Raw genomic sequence first — 22810 nt, 5'->3', positions numbered from 1 at the left:
AAAATGTAGCTTTATTTAAACTAAAAAAACAACAACATGTAAACTGATCAGGTGGGTGGATGGCGCTGAGCTCTCCCCTCTGCATCAGTGCTCACTGTGTAGCCACGTGAAAACCACATGGAAGCTTCTGTCACACCACCAAAGAAAAAAAACAAACACACACATTTTTATTTTCACACCTCATCCCATTACTCATGCTACTTCCACTTCTTTGTGCAGTTTCATGGGGCGGCTTACATTAGTTTGTCACTGTTTCCTCGCAGCGGCGGTGGCTTCTCTCCGTGGTTCCTCTCCTCGCTGCTTGTGCAGTCTGTAATAACTGAGAGTGGAATGCTGGCGCTTTTATATAGGCCTCTAAAAATAACTCACCCCTCACGTCCATCTACAGCCGGACTGACAGCCCGCTCCAGCCAATAGCGACTCTGAATCCCCTGAATGCTCCGCCCCTCTCACTCTTTCTCCTCGCCTCCTTAATTGGACGCCAGTGACATCATCAACCCTATTTACCTTATAAGGTCACGCATGAAATTGACTGACAGGTGGCTCCTCCTCTGCTCCCCTCCCCTCTCGCACCGGTCGCTTGGAATTGCAGCGGGGTCCAGTCTGCTGCTGGAGGAGCAAACCTGGCAACCTGGCGGCTTGTACTGAGACCGATTGGCAATCTGGCAATGCGGAAATAGATCTGGCACCCCCCAAGCCAGGACTGAGGAGAGAGGCGTGACAGAGCGAGCGGAGAGGAGACGGGATAGCACTGACAGAGATCAAATTATCAACTCTTCTTTCCCTCTCAGCTTTTTGTTTTTCTTTTTTTCATCAAAGTGCTCAGGTGCGCTCATCCGCACCAGATTTGGGCTTTTTTTTACATTTTTGTTTTGTTTTTGGGGGTTTTTGTTTTCTAAAATTTGTTTCTTTAATCTGTCAAGTGTGAGGAGAAGAAAGAAGAAGTGCGTTTCTATCGTTTGGATTCTGGACTTCTTTACTGACTTCTTCTTTTTTTTCTTTTTTTTCGAGCATGGATGTGTTGGCGAATTACAGTATTTTCCAGGAACTCCAACTCGTCCACGACACTGGTTATTTCTCTGCGATGCCTTCCCTGGAGGAGAACTGGCAGCAGGTCAGAAACGATGCGTTTTTCTCCTCTTTTCCGGGAAACTGACGGGCTTAGAAACTGGGATGCGTGCGCTGGGTTGCTGTTTTCCGCGTGTGCCTGTAGTGTTTTGCACCAGAGGAGCGCTCGTGAGCGCCAGCGAGAGCCCCGTGTAGTTGCGTCTTTTTTTTTCTCTGCTCACATGGAGCACGGCGAGGTTCGCTGACAGGAGAAAACACGCACACGCATGGAAAACAGGCGCGGGTGGGGGGAATAAGCACGGAGCTTTACGCACTAATAGCTAAACAGTATCCCCCCAAAAATGCGTAAAAACCCTCTAGTCATACAAATGATCCCTTTTATTCCCTTTAACCACACTTTCGGCTTCATTAAAGCATCTTATTAACAATTTAAAAGCAGAAGCATGACGCTATTACTCCGTGAAATCCACCGCTATGATTTTGAACTTAAATGTGAGAAACATGTGGCCACATCCAGGATATGCATAGCGCCAACGTTTGAATGCTGTGGATGAAACTCTGAAAGTGAAAAATTTGCTTCCGTCTAATTTTGCTTGTAGTTTTGGTGATGATAGCTTTTTTCCACGAGGCAGAGAGAAAGGGATCGACGTTCAGTTTGTCAGATGAGAAGCAGATGAGGATGCTTTACCCTTTTAAAGTTACTCCAGTGTTGTTTTTAACGCTAGACTGAAAAGTCTGAGCGCTCTTATGTAGTTTTAAAATTAAATTAACCTTTTTTTGGTAACTTTACTGGGAAACCTTGATTGATCTGCGCTGTTGTAGACTGTGGGCAAAATTGTAGGCTGTCACTGATGTAACTGACGGGGTCAGACGCGAAGTGAAGGTGAAAGTGAAATTTGTGTCTTTGCAGTCTGAGCCCATTTGAGTGTCTAAATCCGAGAGCGTGATGCCGCTTTAGTGTGGCTGATGTGATCGATGGATCAGATATGTTTGGACTAACACACACACACACACACACACTGGAGGAGAGAGAGGGCAGCTGTGGAAAATGGACACATGCTTAATACCAAGTGACTTGATCTTAAATAATATATCCACATCTGCCACTGTTTGTTTGCAGATAATCCTGTTGAATTATGCATTGAGCACGTCACCCTCTATAGAACATACAGTGGACCCTTCATGCGAGCCCGCAGACTATTTTATAACATTTTTATTCAAATATAAAATCTTCATTTTAATGGCATGAAACAGATAAAGTGCAATTTTCTCTGCGCGGAGTACGTACAGCCACGCGAGTTTTGTGGTCTGTGGGTCCAGATGTACCACATCTTTCATTTTTTCTGTTTCACACACAGAGGCGATGTTTAAAAGGCGAAGCAACACAGTATATCGTATGAGTCATGTTTTACGATTTGCTAACCAATCACAGGTGATATTTTCACTTAAGTTTTCCCTGCTTGAACTTGAGAAATGGAAATGTCTGTTAATTGGAATCCACCTTACACTTATAAGTGTGTGGGTGCCTTTATATGAAATCTAATGTTCAGTAAATCAGTCCATCAAAAATCCCCCAGTGGACCCCTGCATGGCACAGTCCACTCCAACAATGCTGGATTGCTCTGTTTCATGTATTTGAGTAGTAGAAGCATGATAATTCCCACGGTGCTGAATAAAGCCCAAACTGCGGTTCTCCTCTATGACTGTCTTACTGACACAAATTCACAATGTCTCATCCTATTTTTAGTGCAAACAGCACACACTTTCAGCCACAGTAACCTATTTTTTTCTGTCTGTTATATGTTAATTGATTAAGAGTGTTGAGGAGAAAAACTAATTAGGACTAGTCTGGTGAGTTGGAGCAGTCTTTATTCCTGTTTGCTGTCCAGGACATCGTGTCTTGGACACCTGAGTTATTGATTTTCTTGCAAATATTTGCTTGGATATCTGTGCCAAAAATAAAAGATAAAGGTTAATGCATACATAAAACACACACACACACAGAGCTACTCCACAGCAACAAAAGCAATACCATCTAGGTAAATAAAATAGTTGCCACACAAAAAGAGCTGACGCTGCCCTCTGCTGAGCAGTTTTACCCCCCCACTGTACTTCACACTGGGGTAAAATTTGTACTGGTTGTTGTTCTTTGCCATTGAAGTGTATGTGGTGTCTTCATACCAAAAATCATAGTTCATTCTTGTGTTACAAACTGAGCATAGGAAAGTCCTTAACTGTACGTGCAAGGTAATGCACGCAGTAATCAGGTTAATTAGGGTAATCAAGAGATTTTTTTTAAAGCTTTTCCAAGATAGAAGCGCTAACTTGAAGCTAAATGCAACAGAAATGTAGTCCTTCATTACTTAGCTTACAAGACGTGTAGAAGACTCAAAGCCTTTCGTAGGTCAGCCACTTCATATCTACAGTATTACTGAGCCAGTCTAAAGCAGGCTCTTCTAATTAGCTCGCTCCTGTTATGGCTAGTTAGCTTTGAGCTACTTCCTGCCAATCAGCAGGACTGGTTAGTAACAACATGTAAATTAATCAGTAGGTTTTCTTTCTTTTTTTTTTTGCAGTGATTGTTCCAAACATGCTTAGCCTAGCCTATCACCAATACTTAAGGCAAAGTTGCCTTCCAAGTTATCAAAGTTATAACATGTACGTGTCTCATTAGCTTTAAATACTGAAGTCTCTTGTAGCTAATGAGCAAATAGCAAGCTACATAGCTTAGAGCTACTTTTTGGCGTACAAAGCAGTTGCTGTTGTTTTCTTAGTAGGAACATTTTAAATGAAAAGAAGGCTAACGTCAAGCTTTTTTTTTTGGTGGAAGCTAGCAGTTTTCACCTGCTCACAGTGTTGGTGCTAAGCTATGCTAGCAACCTCCCTGACCTCTCTCTACATGAACACATAGAAACAATATCAAATACTATTTTATGCCTCCAGGTAAGACATTCAAACAGCATCCAAAATATTAAGAATTCATTTACTTACCCTGCGGCTGTTTAGCCGTACAAACAGCTGTGTGAGAGTTCATTTTCATCAGCGGGAGCGTTTTTGATTGAAAACTCAGTTTTCGTTGTGGAAAGCGCTGGGTGATTATGGATGGAAGGCCAAAGCTTCGAAAGAGGGAGGAAAAAAAATGTAAATGTGTTTTTGTCGAATTTATCTGCACAAGTGGCGACGCAGAGGGGAGAAAGACAAACATACACACACATAAACCAGGCACACCCACGTTTTTTTTCCTACTCTTGTTCCTTCTGTCTTCTTCTATCCCCTTATTCACTCCATCACACACACACACACACACACACACACACACACACACACACACACACGCTTGGCTGGCATGCACTAATGGAAAGCTGTGGTCTGGCAGGACTCATCCCGCCACTTTCGACAGTAATTGGCCGTTTGCTGTCAGATGGACGGAACAACACACACGCACAGACACACACTCAGGCAAACAACACACACAAGGAAGCAGATTTGTGGATGTCATTTATCTTTCCTGACTGTCCCTGTTCCTGGTCTTTGTTTCCTCATACAGGCCTCTTTTATCAGGCTTTTTGCATCACGGCTAAACATGTGGAAAACACACTCTCGCTCTCTCTCTCCTGCCTATCCGCCTTAGTGCCTCCGACAGTATTGAGCCCATGGTCTGTGTGTAATTGCTGCATCTTTGCAGGTTTGGGATGATGTGATGGGCTTTGGGGATTTGTGAGTGTGTGCCGAGTGGCTCAAGGATCAAATAGCAAATGCAGGCTCCCCAATTAGATGTAATCCATTTATTTCAAAGCAAGGCTACACCAAAATCTGATGAATGAGGGGGAAAATGGACGACGAAACTGAACCCTGGAGCAGACGTTTCATGTGGTTACTGTAAATCTGCGTTTACAGTCTAATACGCTATGTCGACAATCTTTGCAGGTGTCGAGCCTATTCCAACGCTGCTTTTAACTGGCCGACTCGCACGGTCTCTTTCTCATCTCGTCCCTTAGTTTACATGCTCTGTGTGTCCATAATTCCTTTCAGGCTGATTGATTTATTTGCTGTGGTACCATTACAGCACTATGCTGGCCCAGCAAGCTCAGTGTCACTGAGATACAGTGTCTCCATTAGGCCAGCCTACAACCCTGTATCTTTTTCAGGGATGCTGTCTGCCAGTGTTGTGTGTGTGTAGATTTAACCATGAAACATAGCTCTGGCCAATCGGTCGGCGCCTTTTCAAAATGAATCCTCAGAAATTTAACCGTTGCTTGCCTCGTGAACATCAAAACTCACGCCAGTAATAATTGACCGACTCGGCTCGAAAACTTGTCTTTCTCCTCATCTTCTTGGTAACCTGTTAACCTACTGCATGGACCATTACATGAACCCCTTTTTCTGTCTATGTCTCTTTCTCACTCCCATTTTCGTCTCTCTGTGTCTGCCCGTGGCTTGGGGCAGGCCCGGGGAAGTTTGACAAGATAATGAATTGCCATGCATGCTGCAGTTTTTCACATTTCACAGCCCAGTAACTCTGTATGTGGCGGTGGAGGAAAGAATGGAGGGGACGGAGGGGCAGCGAGACACGGAGTGAGAGGAGAGGATGAGAGAGACACCAGAAGACAGATAAAGTGAATAAAGGCAGATGAAAGTTAGTCAGAGAGAAGAGATGTTTGTCCATCGCCTTTCTGTTCTCATCTTCTTTCTGCCCGTGTCATTTCCTGGCGTGTGTAAATGCAGACACACACACACAGTTATGTAATTGTATGTGTAACACAGCTGCTTCCTCATGGTCGCAAAAAGAAGATGAGTGAGGAAACAAAACAAAGGAATGAAGAGAAAAAGAAAGAGACAACAGAACAGAGAAATGTAGCTGTGGCTTGATTCAAATGTCGGAAAATCTACTTTTTAAACAAAGCCACTTAAAACTGAATTGATAAGTTTTATTCAATTCAGTTTTATTTATATAGCGACAAATGACAAGAACAGTCACCGCAAGATGCTTTATATTGTAAGATAAAGACTTTATACATTGATGAGCCCCTATGAGTAAGCACTTGGTGACAGTGGGAAGGAAGAACTCCCGTTTAACAGGAAGAAGCCTCTAGCACAGCGGTCTCCAACCTTTTTTGCGCCACGGACCGGTTTATGCCCGACAATCTTTTCATGGACCGGCCTTTAAGGTGTCGCGGATAAATACAACAAAATAAAACTAGTACCAGTACTGAAAAAAAGAAGATTTATTCATAACACACGTGAAAAGACCCAGGAAAACAGAGTTAACGATAAAAGCGATAACAAAATAACGCTGAAAACCGATAAAAACCCTGAAAACTATACATTTCACACCTGAGCCTCAACTCTCGCGGCCCGGTACCAAACGACTCATGGACTGGTACTGGTCCGAGGCCCGGGGGTTGGGGACCGCTGCTCCGGTTATTAGAGACAGTCATCTCTAATAACCGGCTGGGGGAGTTAGAGGAGGGAGACGTGCTGTGGAAGAGAGCCAGAGATGAAGAATAAAAATTGTGATGTCTTGGTTACAGCTTTTAATGCATAATATTAGTTAATGTTCTTTTATCCTTACAGTTCATCCCTCTCAGCTCTTTTTCTCTTTTTAGGCTATGCTTACTTATTAACACATCTTAACCGGACAGCATCCATCCTTTAGTCTAGAGGGAAACAGATCAGACATTATGATCATGTGCCTAACATTGTGTTAGTCCCCCTTTTTGCTGCCAAAACACCTCAGACTCTGTAAGGCATGGACTCCACTAGACCAGTGAAGGTGTGCTGTGGTACACCAAAATGTTAGCAACAGATTCTTTGAGTCCTGTAAGTTGTGAGGTGGAGGCTTCGTGAATCGGACTAGTTCGTCCAGCACATCCCACAGACGCTCGATTGGACTGAAATCTTGAAATTGCCAATTGAATGCCAAGTCAACACCTCAAAGTCATTCCTAAAACATTTCTGCTTTGTGGCAAGGTGCATTATCCAGGTACATTATAATTAGCTTTCAACAGTAGTCTTCATGGAATGACAGGGGTACATGTAGGGCTGTGCGATATGACCAAAATCTCATATCCCGATATAAGACATCTATCGTCCCGATAACGATATAAATCACAAAAATGTAACATTTTCTGTCAATTCTGTGAATCTCGGGCAGCTCGACTTGCAGGAAGTGTTTCCAGCTGCGCGTCATGTAGCTGGAGTCGAGTGTTTTAACCGATGCATGAAACGATACATTTTTAGACACAAGTTGTAACGGCCGCCGTTTTCTTTGTGAGTATTTATTACACGGCGTGCTGCGGGGAAAAGCCTGTTCTAACGTTTGACTCTAAGGTTTATTTTTTAGCACCTGGCGGCTCTTTTTTACTTCTCATCTGTAAATAATCTGCTCTTTCACGTGATTCAGTTTATTTTGAAAAGTCTCAACAGGATCTTGAGCTTTATTGTGAAAGGTTTATGTGGAACATAAACAAGCGGACACGCATGGTGTTACCGTAATTGTTGCTAACGACAACGCATAAAAACAGGCTATATTATATTAAATATAAGAGACAGAGAGAACTTTAATAAATTAATATAACCACTACAGTGACCATCAAAACCATGAAAAAATATTGCCGTAAACTGTTTATTTTGTGACACCACGAAACAAATGATAGCATAAAATGAAACGATAGACGTTTTTATATCGTCATCTGATATATATCGTTATATCGAACAGCCCTAGGTGCATGGTCTGCAGAAATGCTTAGGTATGTGGTACATATCAAAGTAACACCCACATGGATGGCAGGACCCAAGGATTCCCAGCAGAATATTGCCCAGAGTATCACACTGCCTCTGCCTGCTTGCCTTCACACTTGCTCTCGGCTTTCCATATGATGCAAAAGAAAACATGATTCATGAGATCACGCCGCCTTCTTTCATTGCTCCGTGGTCCAGTGTTGATGCTCAAGTGCCCAATGTTGGCGTTTTCAGTGGCCAGCTTGGGCATCATGACTGGTCTGTGACTATTCAACCCCATAAGCAACAAACTGTGATCACTGTGTATTCTGACGCCTTTCTATCAGAACCAGCATCACCTTTTTCGACAGCTTGAGCTGCAGTAGCTCATCTTTTGAATCGGTCGGTACAGCCTTCACTCCTCACATGAGCCTTCTGTGATGGAGGATTGTGTTACTGGAAATTAAACCAAAAGCAGCTGTGACTTCCACGATATATAAAACGCGATCGCTCCAGCTGAATTGTGTTAGTGCTTCTGTCAATTTTCATACATCTTACACTTCTTTTTTTCGACACCTTTGCTGATATTGTAGCTGTCAGAAATATTTCACATCTGCAGCTACAACTTTTAGAGGCACCAGACCTCATCGTGTTAACGCGAGTGTTTCCATTCCTAACTGAAACTTGCCGTGTTTAGACTGATTGGCAGAAGCCCTGTTTGTCTTCGTTTTTCATCCTGGCGACTAGTCTAGGCTGACCTACTATTAGCCCTCTGCATGCTGGGTTGGACTACCCGGGAACTTTATGGTACAGCGGCTGTGTCTGTTTGCGTAGGTATTTGCCTATGCAGAAGAGTTGTTTGCAGTCCTCCAAAAAACCTACAGTGCGTAGCTCGGCATAGATGATGCTGTGCGTTTGGGTGATACATGACACTTTTCAATGATTAAAATGAACCCCACTATGAAATTCTGACACATTCACAATTAGGAAGTTCTTGCAGATATTACAATCCAGTGACCGGCACAAATCAGAGAAGCATTTAAGGCTGTAACAGTCAGTGTTAGTCAAGTTACTTGAAAAAACTAATTACTGATTACTTCCCCAAAGAAGTAATCTCGTTACTTTACTGATTACTTATTTTCAAAAGTAATTAATTACTTAGTTACTTTTTAAAAACACGATTTACAACCTGAATAGGTGATAAAGTGATAGATCTTTCAGCCCAATTCTACTTTTTCTACATAATCATCATACAAAATGTAATCAAATGGAAAAGTCTCTTTTTAAAACTTGTTTTATTAGTTTTAATCTTTTAACTTTATGCATCAAGCAAAAATATAATTATATGCAACATTCACTGACTGGAAGAAATTAGTTTAACATTTAAACCTATTTTCTGCACATTCCAGCACATAAAATAAAATATTTTTGTGTGTTTACACTCAGTCTTTCAAATAGATGCAAGTAAAACACAGCAGAAAATAAATAAAATCAAAGACTAGCGGTCCTGTTGCTCTATTTTCACCTGTAAAGCAGGAGTGGGGTAGGCGGAGGGTTACCCTGGTGCAGGTGTGCAGCGGTCAGTGGAAGAATCCGCGAGTTTCTCTGTGAGTTTCCCATTACGTCGTAGCTACTCGGTGCTTGCTCGGAAGTTTAGGGTTTTTTTTCGCTGTAAAAAGAAGTTTTCTTCCCACGCACAACGGACACTAATGTTTTTGTCACTTTTTATGGAATCAAACTCAAAGTGAGGTCAGTACTTCCACACTTTAAACGCTGCACGCTCATACTCTCTCTGCACTCGATATATGATCCATTGTTGATCTGCACACAGCTGTTGTCACGAACGTCGCACTCGCTTACGTCACTGTCATGAGACATTCTCGCAAAAAAAATCACGGTTTTAGTAACGCAGTAACGCAGCGTTCCTACGGGAAAGTAACGGTAATCTAATTACCGTTTTTGCAATAGTAATCCCTTACTTTACTCGTTACCTTAAAAAGTAATCGGATTACAGTAACGCATTACAAGTAACGCGTTACTGCCCATCTCTGGTAACAGTAAACAGAGGCATTGACACACAAGCACGCTGCTCCACTTCTTACAGTGTGGAAGCTGCTGCCAATTCTGCCTTCAATATGAGCCGCTCTAATCACTGCATTCATTCACTTTCTTTTTTATCGTGCTCCAAACACACACAGTTATTGTCTTTTCCTCATAATTTGAAATCGCTCGAGTCAAACGCACACACACAGACACACACACACACATAGGCACTTGCCCGGGAACCCATAATTCAGTAAGTGAATAAGGCATTCAGTCTACGGTGGCAGAGATTAGATAAGAAAGTGAGCAGTCAGACTGCCGCGGCAGGAAAGCAGAACAAATGAACTGCACTCGTGATGGAGAGAGCTTATACTGTGAAAGCCATAGCCCTGATCTTTCAAGATGAGTGGTTTTCTATGGAGGGCAACTCTCCAGCAGTATTCACCATGGAGCGCGATTACTACAGTTTACAAGGAGATTTACCCATTCATATCTTCATGCTTCAAGCACACGGTGGGAATGTGCTATTGTGTAGTGAATCATCCTATTATATGTCATGTGTTGCATATATATCGATTTCCCACTTGCTTTTTTGTGGTATTTTAGGATCGGTTCTTGTCTGCTGCATTACCTGCCTTCAGATCTGAAGAGCTATCGGTTTCGCGCGGCTCTGGTGGAGAGAGTACTGGAAGCAGTGGGAGACTGGGTGCTAAGATGCTAAGTTAACAACACGCTCTGCAGCACTGAAGGTGCTGAGCCTGGGAACAGCCTGCGATTTGTAACCATTTCAATTCTATATAATTGTGTTCTGTCGGACATCAGAACTAAAAAAGAAACAAAAAAAATCAGAAGCTGTTTATTTAAATAGACCCCATCGAAATAAGTGATGATGTTGTGTCTGGTTCCCATTGATTTGACACCTGAAAAGTTTATGACTCCATCCTCAGTAACTGACAGCGCTGTTATCTTTCAATAAGCAGATTTTTACATTAGAAAAATATGTCAGTTTCATTGCAAAGCAGCTCTTTCTGTCAGATGTTTAAGTGGATTACAGGATACAGTGTATCACAATAATTACAGTAAGCAGGTCTGGTTTTTTTAGCTTCTCTTTTCTGCTTTTAGAATGGAGTTTGTAGATAAATGCACTTGTATTCGGGACGTTATTGGAAAATAAAAAAACCCAGGAGTGTCTGATTTTATCCGCTTTTATTAAGAGAAGTCCTCGTGGTGATCACAGGCTGAGCTCGGGTGAGACGCACTCTCACACGCACTCAACACAGGTGTGTTGTATTGTGTGTTTGTGTCTCCACATCCTGCTGAGCTAGTGTTTGCAGACCAATTGGCTCAGGGATAAAGACTTGTGACCTGGCATCCATCCAGGCCTCTTATTCTCTACTCAGCCATCTCTCTTTCTCTCTCTCTGCCTACCTCCCTCCTTTACTGCTCCCCCCGTTGTCTTCCAGACGCCTCTTTGTTTATGCACATTTTGAATTTGCACATTTAAAATGGAAGTGCGATGCTAGGAATTCGAGGAAATGCCTCACTTGCCTCGCTGGACCGAGGTGGAAAAGTTGATCAAGTCGTCATATAAAGGCAGACAGAAACCAATTTTTCCAAATAAACAGTGACACTGTAGGGCCAGCTTCCTCTTCCCCCCATTTATTACTACAAAAGTGGAACATTGGTAGAAATCCCAAAAAGGATAGCTAACAAAAACATGCCGTGTTTGGCCAGAAACATCTTTCGTGCACTGAAATGTCACGATGTTCCAGAAGTGCTGCTGCAGCTCTTTTATAATGTGATTTTCTGGGAGTCTCCCTTTTATTTTAGCCAATAAATGCACAAAATGTAAAATTTTACCTTTAACTGCATGGCACTATTTTCCAGGTTTGCTAAACTTTGCAAACCTTTCATTTCTTTTTAGTTTCTAGCTTTTAGTTTGTACTTAACCATCAGCCACCTGAGTGCTCACATGCAGTGAGTGTGTGTTTGTGTTTGGGCAATGACATCATTCGTAGTGTGCAGAGGATGTTGACAGTGGCTGAGGAAATGAGTGTATGTGTGTGCTAGCTTGCCAAGGCCAACAGCTGGCAGTACACCATCCAGGAAGGACTTACACATGCATGCATCGCCATTGATTTCACAAAGATTTCATATAATAGAGTGAAGACCAAACTATGGGTTTCAAATGTGCCAGTAGATTTTTTATTAAATTGTAACTCAGTCTGTTAGTTAAAAAAACCGAACAATTCATGAAGTTATGTAAGAAAAGAATTCTCACTTTGGGCCCAAAATGTTCCAAATGTTGGGCAACAATAAGAAAATGAAATATCGCGATAGAATATGGGTAAAACGTGCATGCGCAGTGCCTTTGTTTTCATACGCACATGGCGGAAAAAGCATGATGGCGATGGAGAATGAGAAGAGCGAAAGCGGATCGTTGAATGAAACAGATGAACCAGAACTGGTTTGTAAAAATGCTGCAACTTCAGTGGTGTGGAACTGGTTTAGCTTTCGTCCGTCAGATACACAACAAAGCACTATTTTTGGTAGCGCATGCTAGCGGGCCGTCGTTATTACCGTGTTTTTTGGAAAATACGGCGCACTTAAAATCATCCTTTGATTTTTCTGAAAGTCGACAGAGCCCCTTATAATCCCGTGTGCCTTATGTATGAATTCTGGTTGTGTTTACTGACCTCGAAACGATTTTATGTACACGGCGCTCGAAAATCTGTCAAATGTTTTAGTACGACTTTGCTAAGCTACGAAGCCGCACCGCTTGATGGATTGTCGGAGCATTACGGCTATCGTAGGCGGAGCCTCGCGGAGTGATACGTACTGTGCTTCAACATAATGTTACCGTATTGTGTGTGTATAACCTCTTTTTAAGTTTTGTGGATATTATACATGGTTATGCTGAGAATATGTTGGCCAATTTCCACTGGAAATGCCTTTTGGTTAAACTGTCAGCAAGGAATTTGCATTTGCACTGTTACATTTTTATATAACTTTAATGCACATAAAAAACAGCTGCTTGTTTAAGTGAAAACACATTGATGTTTTTTGCACTAATAAAGTTGAGGAGTTGTATTTTGTCTAGTGTCAATTATATCGTCAGTTATATCGTTATCGCAAATTTTCAAATGTATATCGTGATAAATATTTTAGGTCATATCGCCCTGCTCCAGATGAGACCAGCAACACTTGAACCATTGATACACGACAGGATGGATCCATTATTTCAAGGCTTGTCAGGTTTTATCCAGTTTTTGTTTTTAAGTTTTTAAGAATCGTAACCTCAGTTTCTTGTTCTTAGCTAACAGGAGTGGCACCTGGTGCGGGTCTTTTGCTGCTATAGTCCATCTTCTTCAAAGTTTGACATGTTAAATGTTGCTTGTAACAAGTTGCTATTTGAGTCGCTGTTGCCTTCCGAGCAGCTCGAAGAACTCTGGCATTGACGAGACGTTTTTACGCACTCTCAGTTACTCAAAAGATCATCAGAGATGGCCATTTGGCTCCAGCTGTGAATATGTGTACTCCAGCAAGTCGAATTGTTTTATCTGACACTGAGGCATGAAACAGCTGGAACAATGGAGGAGCAATAACAGCAGAAGAAAGAAGAGTGTGCAGTCTTTTTATTTTACACGGAGACCACGAATTGCTGTTATTCCTATTGATTTTACTTCACTTCTCTGCACACCCCAAATCCCACCTACACCGGTGCATTGGCCTGACTACACATCAGTGTCAACTTATGGACCATATCAACACTTGTTTGCTTCTTTTCACAAGTGGACGGCTGCGATCCATGGCCATTTACACCTTTGTCAGTCACGTGTCTTTAAGGTACCCAGCTGACCACTTATGTTCAAGGTCAAAGGGCACCATCCTGAGACAGACTAGCAAAAAAACTAAATGTTTGAGAATAAAGTACATGTGCAGGTTCATCTGTTGACATTTGAAGGAAAGTCCTTTGCAACAACCACCTCGGTTGGTTAAAGACAGATTATTCCCGACATCTTCTTGTTTGGGTTTCACCAGAACACATTAGAGTTCATCACATATCTCTTGAGTGATTGACATTTGTTTGCTGCATATGAGGGTGGCTGGCAAAAATCACTAAAATAGTATATATGAATAGCACATTTATAGCAGGGCAACTTTTAGTCCAGATTAACAACATCCATCCATCTTCATCCGCTTTATCCGAGGCCGGGTCGCGGGGGCAGCAGCCTAAGCAAAGAGGCCCAGACCTCCCTCTCCCCAGCCACCTCCTCCAGCTTATCCGGGGGAACACCAAGGCGTTCCCAGGCCAGCTGAGAGATATAATCTCTCCAGCGTGTCCTGGGTCTGCCCCGGGGCCTCCTCCTGGTGGGACATACCTGGAACACCTCACCGAGGAGGCGCCCAGGAGGCATCCTTGTCAGATGCCCGAACCACCTCAGCTGACTCCTTTCGATGTGGAGCAGCAGCGGCTCTACTCTGAGCCCCTCGATGGCCGAACTTCTCACCCTATCTCTAAGGGAGAGGCCAGCCACCCTTCGGAGGAAGCTCATTTCCGCCGCTTGTATCCGCGATCTCGTTCTTTCGGTCACTACCCACAGCTCGTGGCCATAGGTGAGGGTAGGGGCGTAGATCGACAACATATATTTGAACATAATCTGAATAGAACTGTGATTTTTTTTTAAACTAAAATATTGAATAGTTAGCAAACCCCACTTTTACAATGTGTCTGTATGAGGTTTTTATTGGGGATTTCAGGCCATAATAAAGCATACCAGCTCTGTGTGTGTGTGTGTGTGTGTGTGTGTGTGTGTGTGTGTGTGTGTGTGTGTGTGTAGGTATGACTGAGATGTCTGTGTTGAGGCTGAGACAGAGTTGAAGTGGGGACGGATCGTGCCGGGGTCTCAGTGCGCCTTTATGCATGCATGATTGGTGTGTGAGTGAGTGCGCAGAGCGGGGCAGTAAATGGGTCAGATGCAGTGAGGGGGATGACCTTGGGAATTTGTCTTGTTTTTCTTCACGACTGTACTCTTTGTCTTGGGTTAGGGTTGGGGGTGTGGTGGGAGGTAAGACAACTCAGAAACAATAGATGCGCCAGAGCCTGACTGAACTGTTTCCACAAAGCTGGAAACGTGTCGACTGTGTAGAGCTGTGTGTTGTAGCATTGAGATTTCCTTTAACTTTGAGTTCAGTGAAGAAGAGACCATCGTTTCACAAACTGAAGATGGGCTTTCTCATGTTGCCAGCAGTCTTGTTGTGCTGAAGTAAATCTAAACCCGGTCTCGTTCTCCCTCTACCTGCTTTGACTTTAAATTACACCTAAATAAAACAAAATAAAGAAAACTATGAGTACATGATTTCGATTTAATTTTAAAACAGCCGTTTTGGCTTTTTTTTTATTTCACATTTGCATCTTCTCAAAAACTACTAAACATGAACAAAAATCCAGAGCCATCCATGTAAAATGTCTGAGTCATTAAGTTGATCTACGTTTTATTGTTACCATGTAATCATGTTTTGAATGATAATGTTTCAGTTTGGGACTAAAATATAACCGACTGGTTCATTTAGCAAAGCTTAATCATAGATTGCATATAAATGATGGGCAAAGACTTGGTGATGTCAGCCCATTTGTTTGTGAACTTTGTGTATTATCAACAAATGCGAGCATGCTTGAGTAACAAGGCACATCCATAGACTGAATGGATGCATTGTCTGATCTGCTAATTTGTGCTAACGTATAAATAATGCTAGAAGAGCAAAAAAATTAAATATTTGCACATATAACTCAAATTAGCAGCTTGCTAGCAACCAAAGCAATCAAAAAGAGGGTTGCTTTTTCATGCATCACTGTAAACCTCCAACCAGTTTCATGCTAGTAACTGCTAGCAACCTCCACACTGAAGTTACCAAAGTGTTACAGACCAGTCTCCACGTCTGTGTCTTTAAGGCCTAAATCTCCACATACCAACCAATGTCAAGTCAGCAAATATCAAAAGTAAATCTATTCACAATAGTGTTCGAGCAACACCATTTTTCAGTGTTTGTTAAAAATAGCAGGCGTTGAATCGGGCCAGCTGTGCTGCTTTAAGTGGACAAATACTTTGTTGTCTGTTGTCTGGTGAAACACTGCAATGCTTGCTATAAGGGGATATGTGGGTCGCCAGCTATTTTAATCCACAATGTTGCCAGGAATACCTGGGGGAATAGACAAGTGCTGCAGTGTGTGTGTGTGTGTGAGTACATGTGTACCCAATCCATATATACATGTGCATGTAGGGGGCCAAGGACAGAGGAGAGACAGGCAGTTTATGTCTGAGAAAAGGTGTGAAATTAGAGGAAAGTCTCTTCATTTCTTCATTTTTAAAATGTGTCAAATAAGTTTACAGATGTTTTACTGATGTGCGTACATAATGGGAGAGTGCCAGTGGTACGGTTTTGGAAAATTAGCTTATTTTCGCTGTTTTATGTCAATATAAGCTTTTCAGTTTGGGGCTGTTGGTCTGATTAATCATCAAACGCTGAAAGTTAAAAAATAAAAGCATACTTTTTCTTTGCTTTTTTGTATAGATCAGTTAATCAGTGAATATATTCATTAATCAATCGATCTTACTTTAAAAAACCGAGTCTCACCGGTGCAGACCAGTGTGGCTGTACTACAAGGAGTTACAGAGAAAACAGCTCGGAGCCAAAATTATGACCCAAGATGGATTTTCCAATTGATACATGACCTCTGTTTCCATCCAGATCAAAGGAAAATTAACTTTGATGCCAACTGAAGACATGATGTGTGTGAGTGCAAGTGGGGGAAAGAGGGAAGACATCTGAATTATTCAGGGATGAACTGCAGGACACAGGAAAGTGGAGAAACGGAGTGTTTCTCTTTTACCCCCAAGACTTTGTAATATAGAGAGGATTTTATCGGCCTGGTCTGTAAACCACACACACACACAGACATGTATGAGTCATGCGTACACCCGCCTGGCTTTTCCAGCAAGGCCAATGAGATCAGTGACTACCTCAAAATGCAAAAACCTCTGGAGGTAAAAAACAGAGACCCCAGCGAAGAAAAGAAAACGTGTGATGACAGTAGCAGCTTCCCTGGAGTCATAAATGCACACACACACTCACAATCTCATACATGTATCCTCCCTGATGGCTTTCTAGTGAAAAATCTTCCTCTACTATTAAACCTGTAGCAATAACGTTTATTGTTAAAGTAGCTGCCATGTAAAAGTACGGAGCCCCGCAGGGGACATGGGAGAAAAAAAAATTAAGACGGACTTTTGGGAGATCTCGCAAAAGTCCGTCACGTTTTAACGTTTCACGTTTTAGCTGATCTCGCAAAACTAACTCGGGATCTTGCAAAAGTTTTGCGAGATCTCGCAAACGTTTTAGCCGCATTCTTCGGACGCTGGCTCGAAGCCGACCGGGAGGTCGAGGCACGATGTGCCGGGAAAGCGGTGTTCCTCCCGGCTGTAGTAGGTCTCGACCTCCCGTTAGCTTCGAGCTAACGGGAAGAATGCGGCTAAAACTTTTGCGAGATCTCGCAAGTTTTGCAAAAGTTTTGTGAGATCCCGAGTTTGTTTTGCGAGCAAAAGTCCGTCTTAATTTTTTTTTCTCCCATGTCCCCTGCGGGGCTCCGTATAAAAGGGAGAAACATGAAATCAGTGCAGTGTGGATAGACCAAGTTCAGGTGTTTTTATTACCATTAAAGGCTCAGCAAAACAGTATTAATGCATATTTTTAATGCCTTAATCTCACCTGTGTTAAAAGGCAAACACCCATATGTAAATGCAAAAATAAAAAAAATCTTAACAGATGCTGAATGAACAAAAAAAACAATCTATCAGAGCTCCAGCACTCCCAGTTACATATAAAATGTATTTAATATACTTTGGCAATAAGAAAGGATGTATTTACATGGACACATCTGTAGCAGGGATGCAAGTACTGCAGCGTTAAGAAGGCTCTTCAGTCTCCCAGGATGAGGTTTAAAATATCTTTTTCTTGTGTGTTGAGATCCTGCTGGTATCAGTGCAGAAAAGAAGGCTTCTCGTTCACAGTACCTGAACACAGAGGAGTAACGGGGGAAACTAAAAGCTGAGCGAAGAACCCTAACAAACCCCTGTGGGCACCAGGGCTCCCTGAATCGTTTGGGAAAATAATGTGAGTCAAATCTCAAAGGAACTCACCACCTGTGCCCTCCACACCCATCATTAAAACGCTTAATATGGAGTTGGTGTTTATGACACTTAACATCGGTGCTTTGTTTTATTCGAAAACCATCCAAAAGCAGAAATATTCAAGTTACGGCCAACGAGCAGAAGGCTGATACTGAAAACAAGAGCTGAAAACAGTCATTCGCTACAACGGGTGCATTTAAAAAACGAAAGTAAAAACAGGAAAATGAAAAGTTTCCTCCGCCCGTCAGCGCAGTAAAAGCAGAATGGAAACACGCTGGATGTCTCGGCGTGGTAGGTGGTGGTCGCTCCGCTGCTGCAGCACTTTGGTGGTTTTGGTTAATTCATGCGCTCTGGGATGATTCTGATAAAAATCTGTTTGGAGCTTCTTGAAGTCGTAACCGTTTTATAAATGATTCAGTGTGATAAGATGTATTGTTTTTGAAGCTCGTGGTGCCTTTAATCTATCCAGTCTGTTTACCCCCCCGCTCACAGTTTGTGCTGTAATAAAGCAAAAACAACATCACGCTTTATGAAATTGTTTGACATCATGTTAGTGATTACATATTCAGGTTCAGACCAACTCAGCTGCTAATCCTGATTTCCTAAAGCACTCTCTTTGATATATTTACATTTAGCGCAGACAATGAAATGAAACAAGCGGAAAATAAAGGAAGGGATCAGCTGCTGTTGCGTCTTAATGGATTGACCCTTTCTGTGTGTGGGGGTGTGTGTGTGTGTGTGTGTATGAGGGTGTGTGTGTATGAGGGTGTGTGTGTGGTTTGATGGGATGGAGGAGGGATGATGTGGGGGATGAGGTCATAGTGTAGTGTGAGCATGCGTGACTCTTTGTGTGTGTGAAATAAAGGCGAGTGTGTGTATAAATGATGACTTCATTCGTTATGCATTTATTTATGATCAGTGTTAGGTGTGTGTGTGTGCCTAAGTGAGGGTGTGTGTGCGTTTACCACTTTGAAGGCTAAGAAAAAAAAGAACAAAGAGAATTTTCTAGTCTTATCGCAGCGATTTTGGAAGCTGAGGTCATAACTTACATCTTTATTTCATAAACAAAAAGTCACTTTATCACATTTTTATTTTTCTCTGCTCAAATCAGATACGGTTGCTCAGGACACTTCTCACAAAACCTCAAAACACAAGGAAGCTACTGCATGAGTCCTCGTCCAATAATATGATGCATCACCTATTTCTGTTGTTTGCTGTCACGATCACGCGTCACTTATGATGCTTATTGTGAATTTGACATCTACGTGCCTGAAAGAAAAACTTGAATAAAGACGTGAGAAGGCCCAAAACTGCAGCGTTGTGTGTCCAGATTTAGTGCCACGTGGCAAATGTTTATTGATTTTGATCAGCTGTTCACCGTTTACATTTCTATAAACTCATTTCAAGCTGAGATGAATCTGATAAATTGGGGATTTTGATATTTTCATGTTGTGAGTGATGCAAATCTAATTGGAACAATCTTTTTTTTTCAAAGATTTATTTATTGCTTTTCCAACAACATTTTAACCAACAGGAAGAGAGAGTTCAAATAAAATATAGGAGGAAATTAATAAAAAAATTGAGTGTATAATAGTAATGTATGTACATCGTATATGAACAGTGTTAGGGAAGCACATAGATATAGTTATACATACTCTCCCATGTAGATCATTCAGATATTATTACAGGGAAAAAAAAAAAAAATATATATATATATATACATATATATATATATATATATATATATATATAACAAAGCAAAACAAAACAACCCCCCCCAAAAAAACAAACAAACAAACAAACAAACAAACAAACAAACAAAACAAAACAAAACAAAAAAACAGGTATAACATAGTGAGACATTAGGTTTAAGTGCATTATTTCAGGGCTTCGGGCTGAAGTTTAGTCCAAGGGTGTCAAGTTAGTTAGAGAGGCATCCGAACTAGCGGTTGCAACGATAAGCTGTGTCCTCTTCAGTTCCAGTCCAAATTGGAACAATCTAGATGGTGGAACTCGTTTCTCAATTATTTTACATCCTGAAGGATCACTTTGAATGGACCATACATGTTTATATAATCCTTTCATTTTGTTTTTTCATGTTGCAGCGAGCCTCGTCTGTATCATTTCCTATTTGATTGACTTTATGCTCTTTTTGAATTTGTTGGCAGCAGTGCCACTATTAAAGTTGCTTTTTCCATCAACAGTTCAGCATGTGAAAGCTAAGTGGAAACTCTGTTTTCCTCTGTTATCGAGCGTGAAGCGGCAGCATGTGTTTGCCAGGTGACGTCTGAGTCAGAGCACAGATGTGAACCCAGATGTGCTTTGCTTTATGAAAAGGACAGAAAGACAGTTTTGGATGAAAGACTTTGTGCTTAGGCTTCCATAACTTTGATTCTCAGAGTTTGGCTCTTGTTTTTCGATCAGACTGCGCTGAAATCAGGGTAGCGACTTATGTCGAGATGGAGCGCTGTGTTACAAATACGCGCGCTCAGATTTTCCAGTCGGTTCGAGTGTTGACTTAAAGCTTCTCGCTCTCCTCCTCTTTCATCTGTAAACAGTTCAAACAGCATCATCGGCAGGTCAGCGGTGTTGTTGACTCGCTGCCGCTGATAGACATCAGCAATTCCTCTGCGCACTCCCCCTGTTAGCCTTGCTTTCATACGTGCAAGGAAATGTGTGTCTAAATAAACAGGGGAGCGGGTCTGTCTTCTCTACTTGTAGCAGTACTTCTAAACAGAACCCTCCTCCATTTTCCCAGAAGATTAATTATAAAGGTTATAAATGGTCAGTCAGTCCTTTGAGATGATTGGCTCTTGGTGTCCAGCTCGGCCAGTCGATTTGTGGCCACACAGAACAATTTTCTCTTACCCAGCTTGCCTGCAAATAGATGCTTCCCGGCAGATGACTTTCCGCTGTGATTCCTGTAGATTTGTTTGCAATGCAAACTACTGTTGGACTGCAGCTCCCACTGAGGTGAGAGCACAGCACTAACGCACACGTCAGCAACTGTGGGACAAGCACAAGTTTTACCCATGTAACCATAGCTACATGAGATTGATATGAATACTGCTGATCTGTTTGTAAGATGGTTTATATGTGTGTGTGTCTGAGGAATAAGCAGTCCTGTTGGGATCAAAGACTTGCTGTGAGGAGTTTAAAACGGTTCTTTTATAAGATGCAGACATGTTCAGTAGTGCAGGCATGAAGTAACAAACTTATATGTTCTAATTCAGACATTGCAGAGCTGTTGATGTGACCTGGCTGAGTGCATCCAACTAATTTTCCGTGTGTGTGTGTTTTCTTTTGTTCTGCTCCCTCTCCTCCCATCTCTCGTCACGTCTTTGTTTCACTGATGTTCACCCTGCCGGCTGCTATTCTTTGGCCTTCACATCGCTCTGAGCAATGAAGATTAGGTTGACACATGGGACACACACACACACACACGATCGAGGGTCTTATAACAAGTTGTTAACCCCCATTTATAAGTGTGGCCTGCAAATCAGCTCAGTGAAAGGGAGTGTAATCCCTGCCGGACGATTTAATGGTAATCTCCATATCCTGAATAGATTACGTACACACACACACGCACATGCACGTTTGCAACGAGATACCTCCTTTTCCTCCCGCACTTCTGTACTTTATTTACTCTTCCCCTTGCTCGTCTCTGTCTGTGTTTCGGGTTATTAAGAGTTTGGGATGTTTCTTTCTTCTTCCGGGCTGCTTGTCGTTGTGACGGCGTTCGTAGAGTTTCAAACGGCACTGATGTCTTTTTATAGCACTTTTGCCTTTTGTGTTTTGGTAACCAACAGTACGGAAATGACAAGAAGCGTGCAAAGTCTTTGCTGTCGGCAGTCATGCGGAGGGCATCGATGACTTTTATGTATTTGATTGATTCAGCTTTATTTTTAGAATTATTACCATCTGCAAACTGTGTTTACACGATCTCTCCGAACTCGGGATGACGCCAAAATTATAGTTTCCACTTTTACACAGGGGGCCATGAGTGGCCAAATCAATGCTCCAGATACACAACTGTGTCTTATGTGTCATCAACTGTGTGAACTCGTGAGTGTATGCAAACTCCTGTATAAACAGAACAGTGTTTATGCATTAGGAGACTTCCAACATCTCTGTGTATTTAGGCTGAAATCAGGTCAACAAAAGATGATCAAATGCAGCCTCTCATTGCGTTGCCACACTGGCTGGACTAACAAGGTTTGCTAGAATTACATGTCTGTAAGCACAGGGTCCTGAAATAGATAATTTTGTGATGTTTAGAAGTGCTTTTATGAATAATTCCTTATTTATGTCATGTGATGTAATATAAAGGCTGACAAACAGACACACAGTCTCACTACTACTTGTTAATATAATTGTTTAAATGGCTCCAGAAGCAAAACCCAAAATTCTTGCTGTTAGTTCATTCAGTTCAGTTTCCTCCATCTTTTTCAGTCGGATTTCTGCGCTCTGACCTTCACGCATGCGGTTCTGTCAGCAGTTAGGAGGCTGTTGTTGGCCCTGCTGATACACACATACACATACAGTATACACCCAGCAATCATTAAAGGAATGTATTCCTCAGACTGCAGGCTGTCAGCAATATACCAGGAATACATCAGGGGTAAAAGTCAGCATGTGTGCCTTAGTGTATATGTGTATGTAAGGACACGCAAATACACGTGCGCGCCCACACACACCCGCAGCACCACAATGCTGACATCATATATAAACACCATCATCATGAAGAACATCATTTAACAGCTTGTGGTGTCTGAGAGTGATGTGTGGGT

General features: G+C 42.1%; 1 protein-coding gene across 3 annotated transcripts in view; it reads left to right on the top strand.

The window, feature by feature from the left end:
- Window positions 1–572: 572 nt before the first annotated feature.
- Window positions 573–22810, top strand: part of klf7b (Kruppel like factor 7b) — a 74379-nt gene continuing 52141 nt past the window's right edge. For all 3 annotated transcript variants that reach the window (XR_014869866.1, XR_014869865.1, XM_085136013.1), the window contains exon 1: window positions 573–1114. Coding sequence is in view for 1 of the 3 variants with exons in the window: in XM_085136013.1 (XP_084992139.1) it covers window positions 1013–1114 (102 nt within the window). In the remaining 2 variants the exon portion in view is untranslated. The remainder of the gene's footprint in view (window positions 1115–22810) is intronic.

The sequence above is a fragment of the Neolamprologus multifasciatus genome, chromosome 16 (assembly GCF_963576455.1).
Source record: "Neolamprologus multifasciatus chromosome 16, fNeoMul1.2, whole genome shotgun sequence".
Classification (NCBI taxonomy): domain Eukaryota; kingdom Metazoa; phylum Chordata; class Actinopteri; order Cichliformes; family Cichlidae; genus Neolamprologus; species Neolamprologus multifasciatus.
Note: the sequence above shows the minus strand (reverse complement) of the source record. Positions and strands in the feature narration are given on the sequence as shown.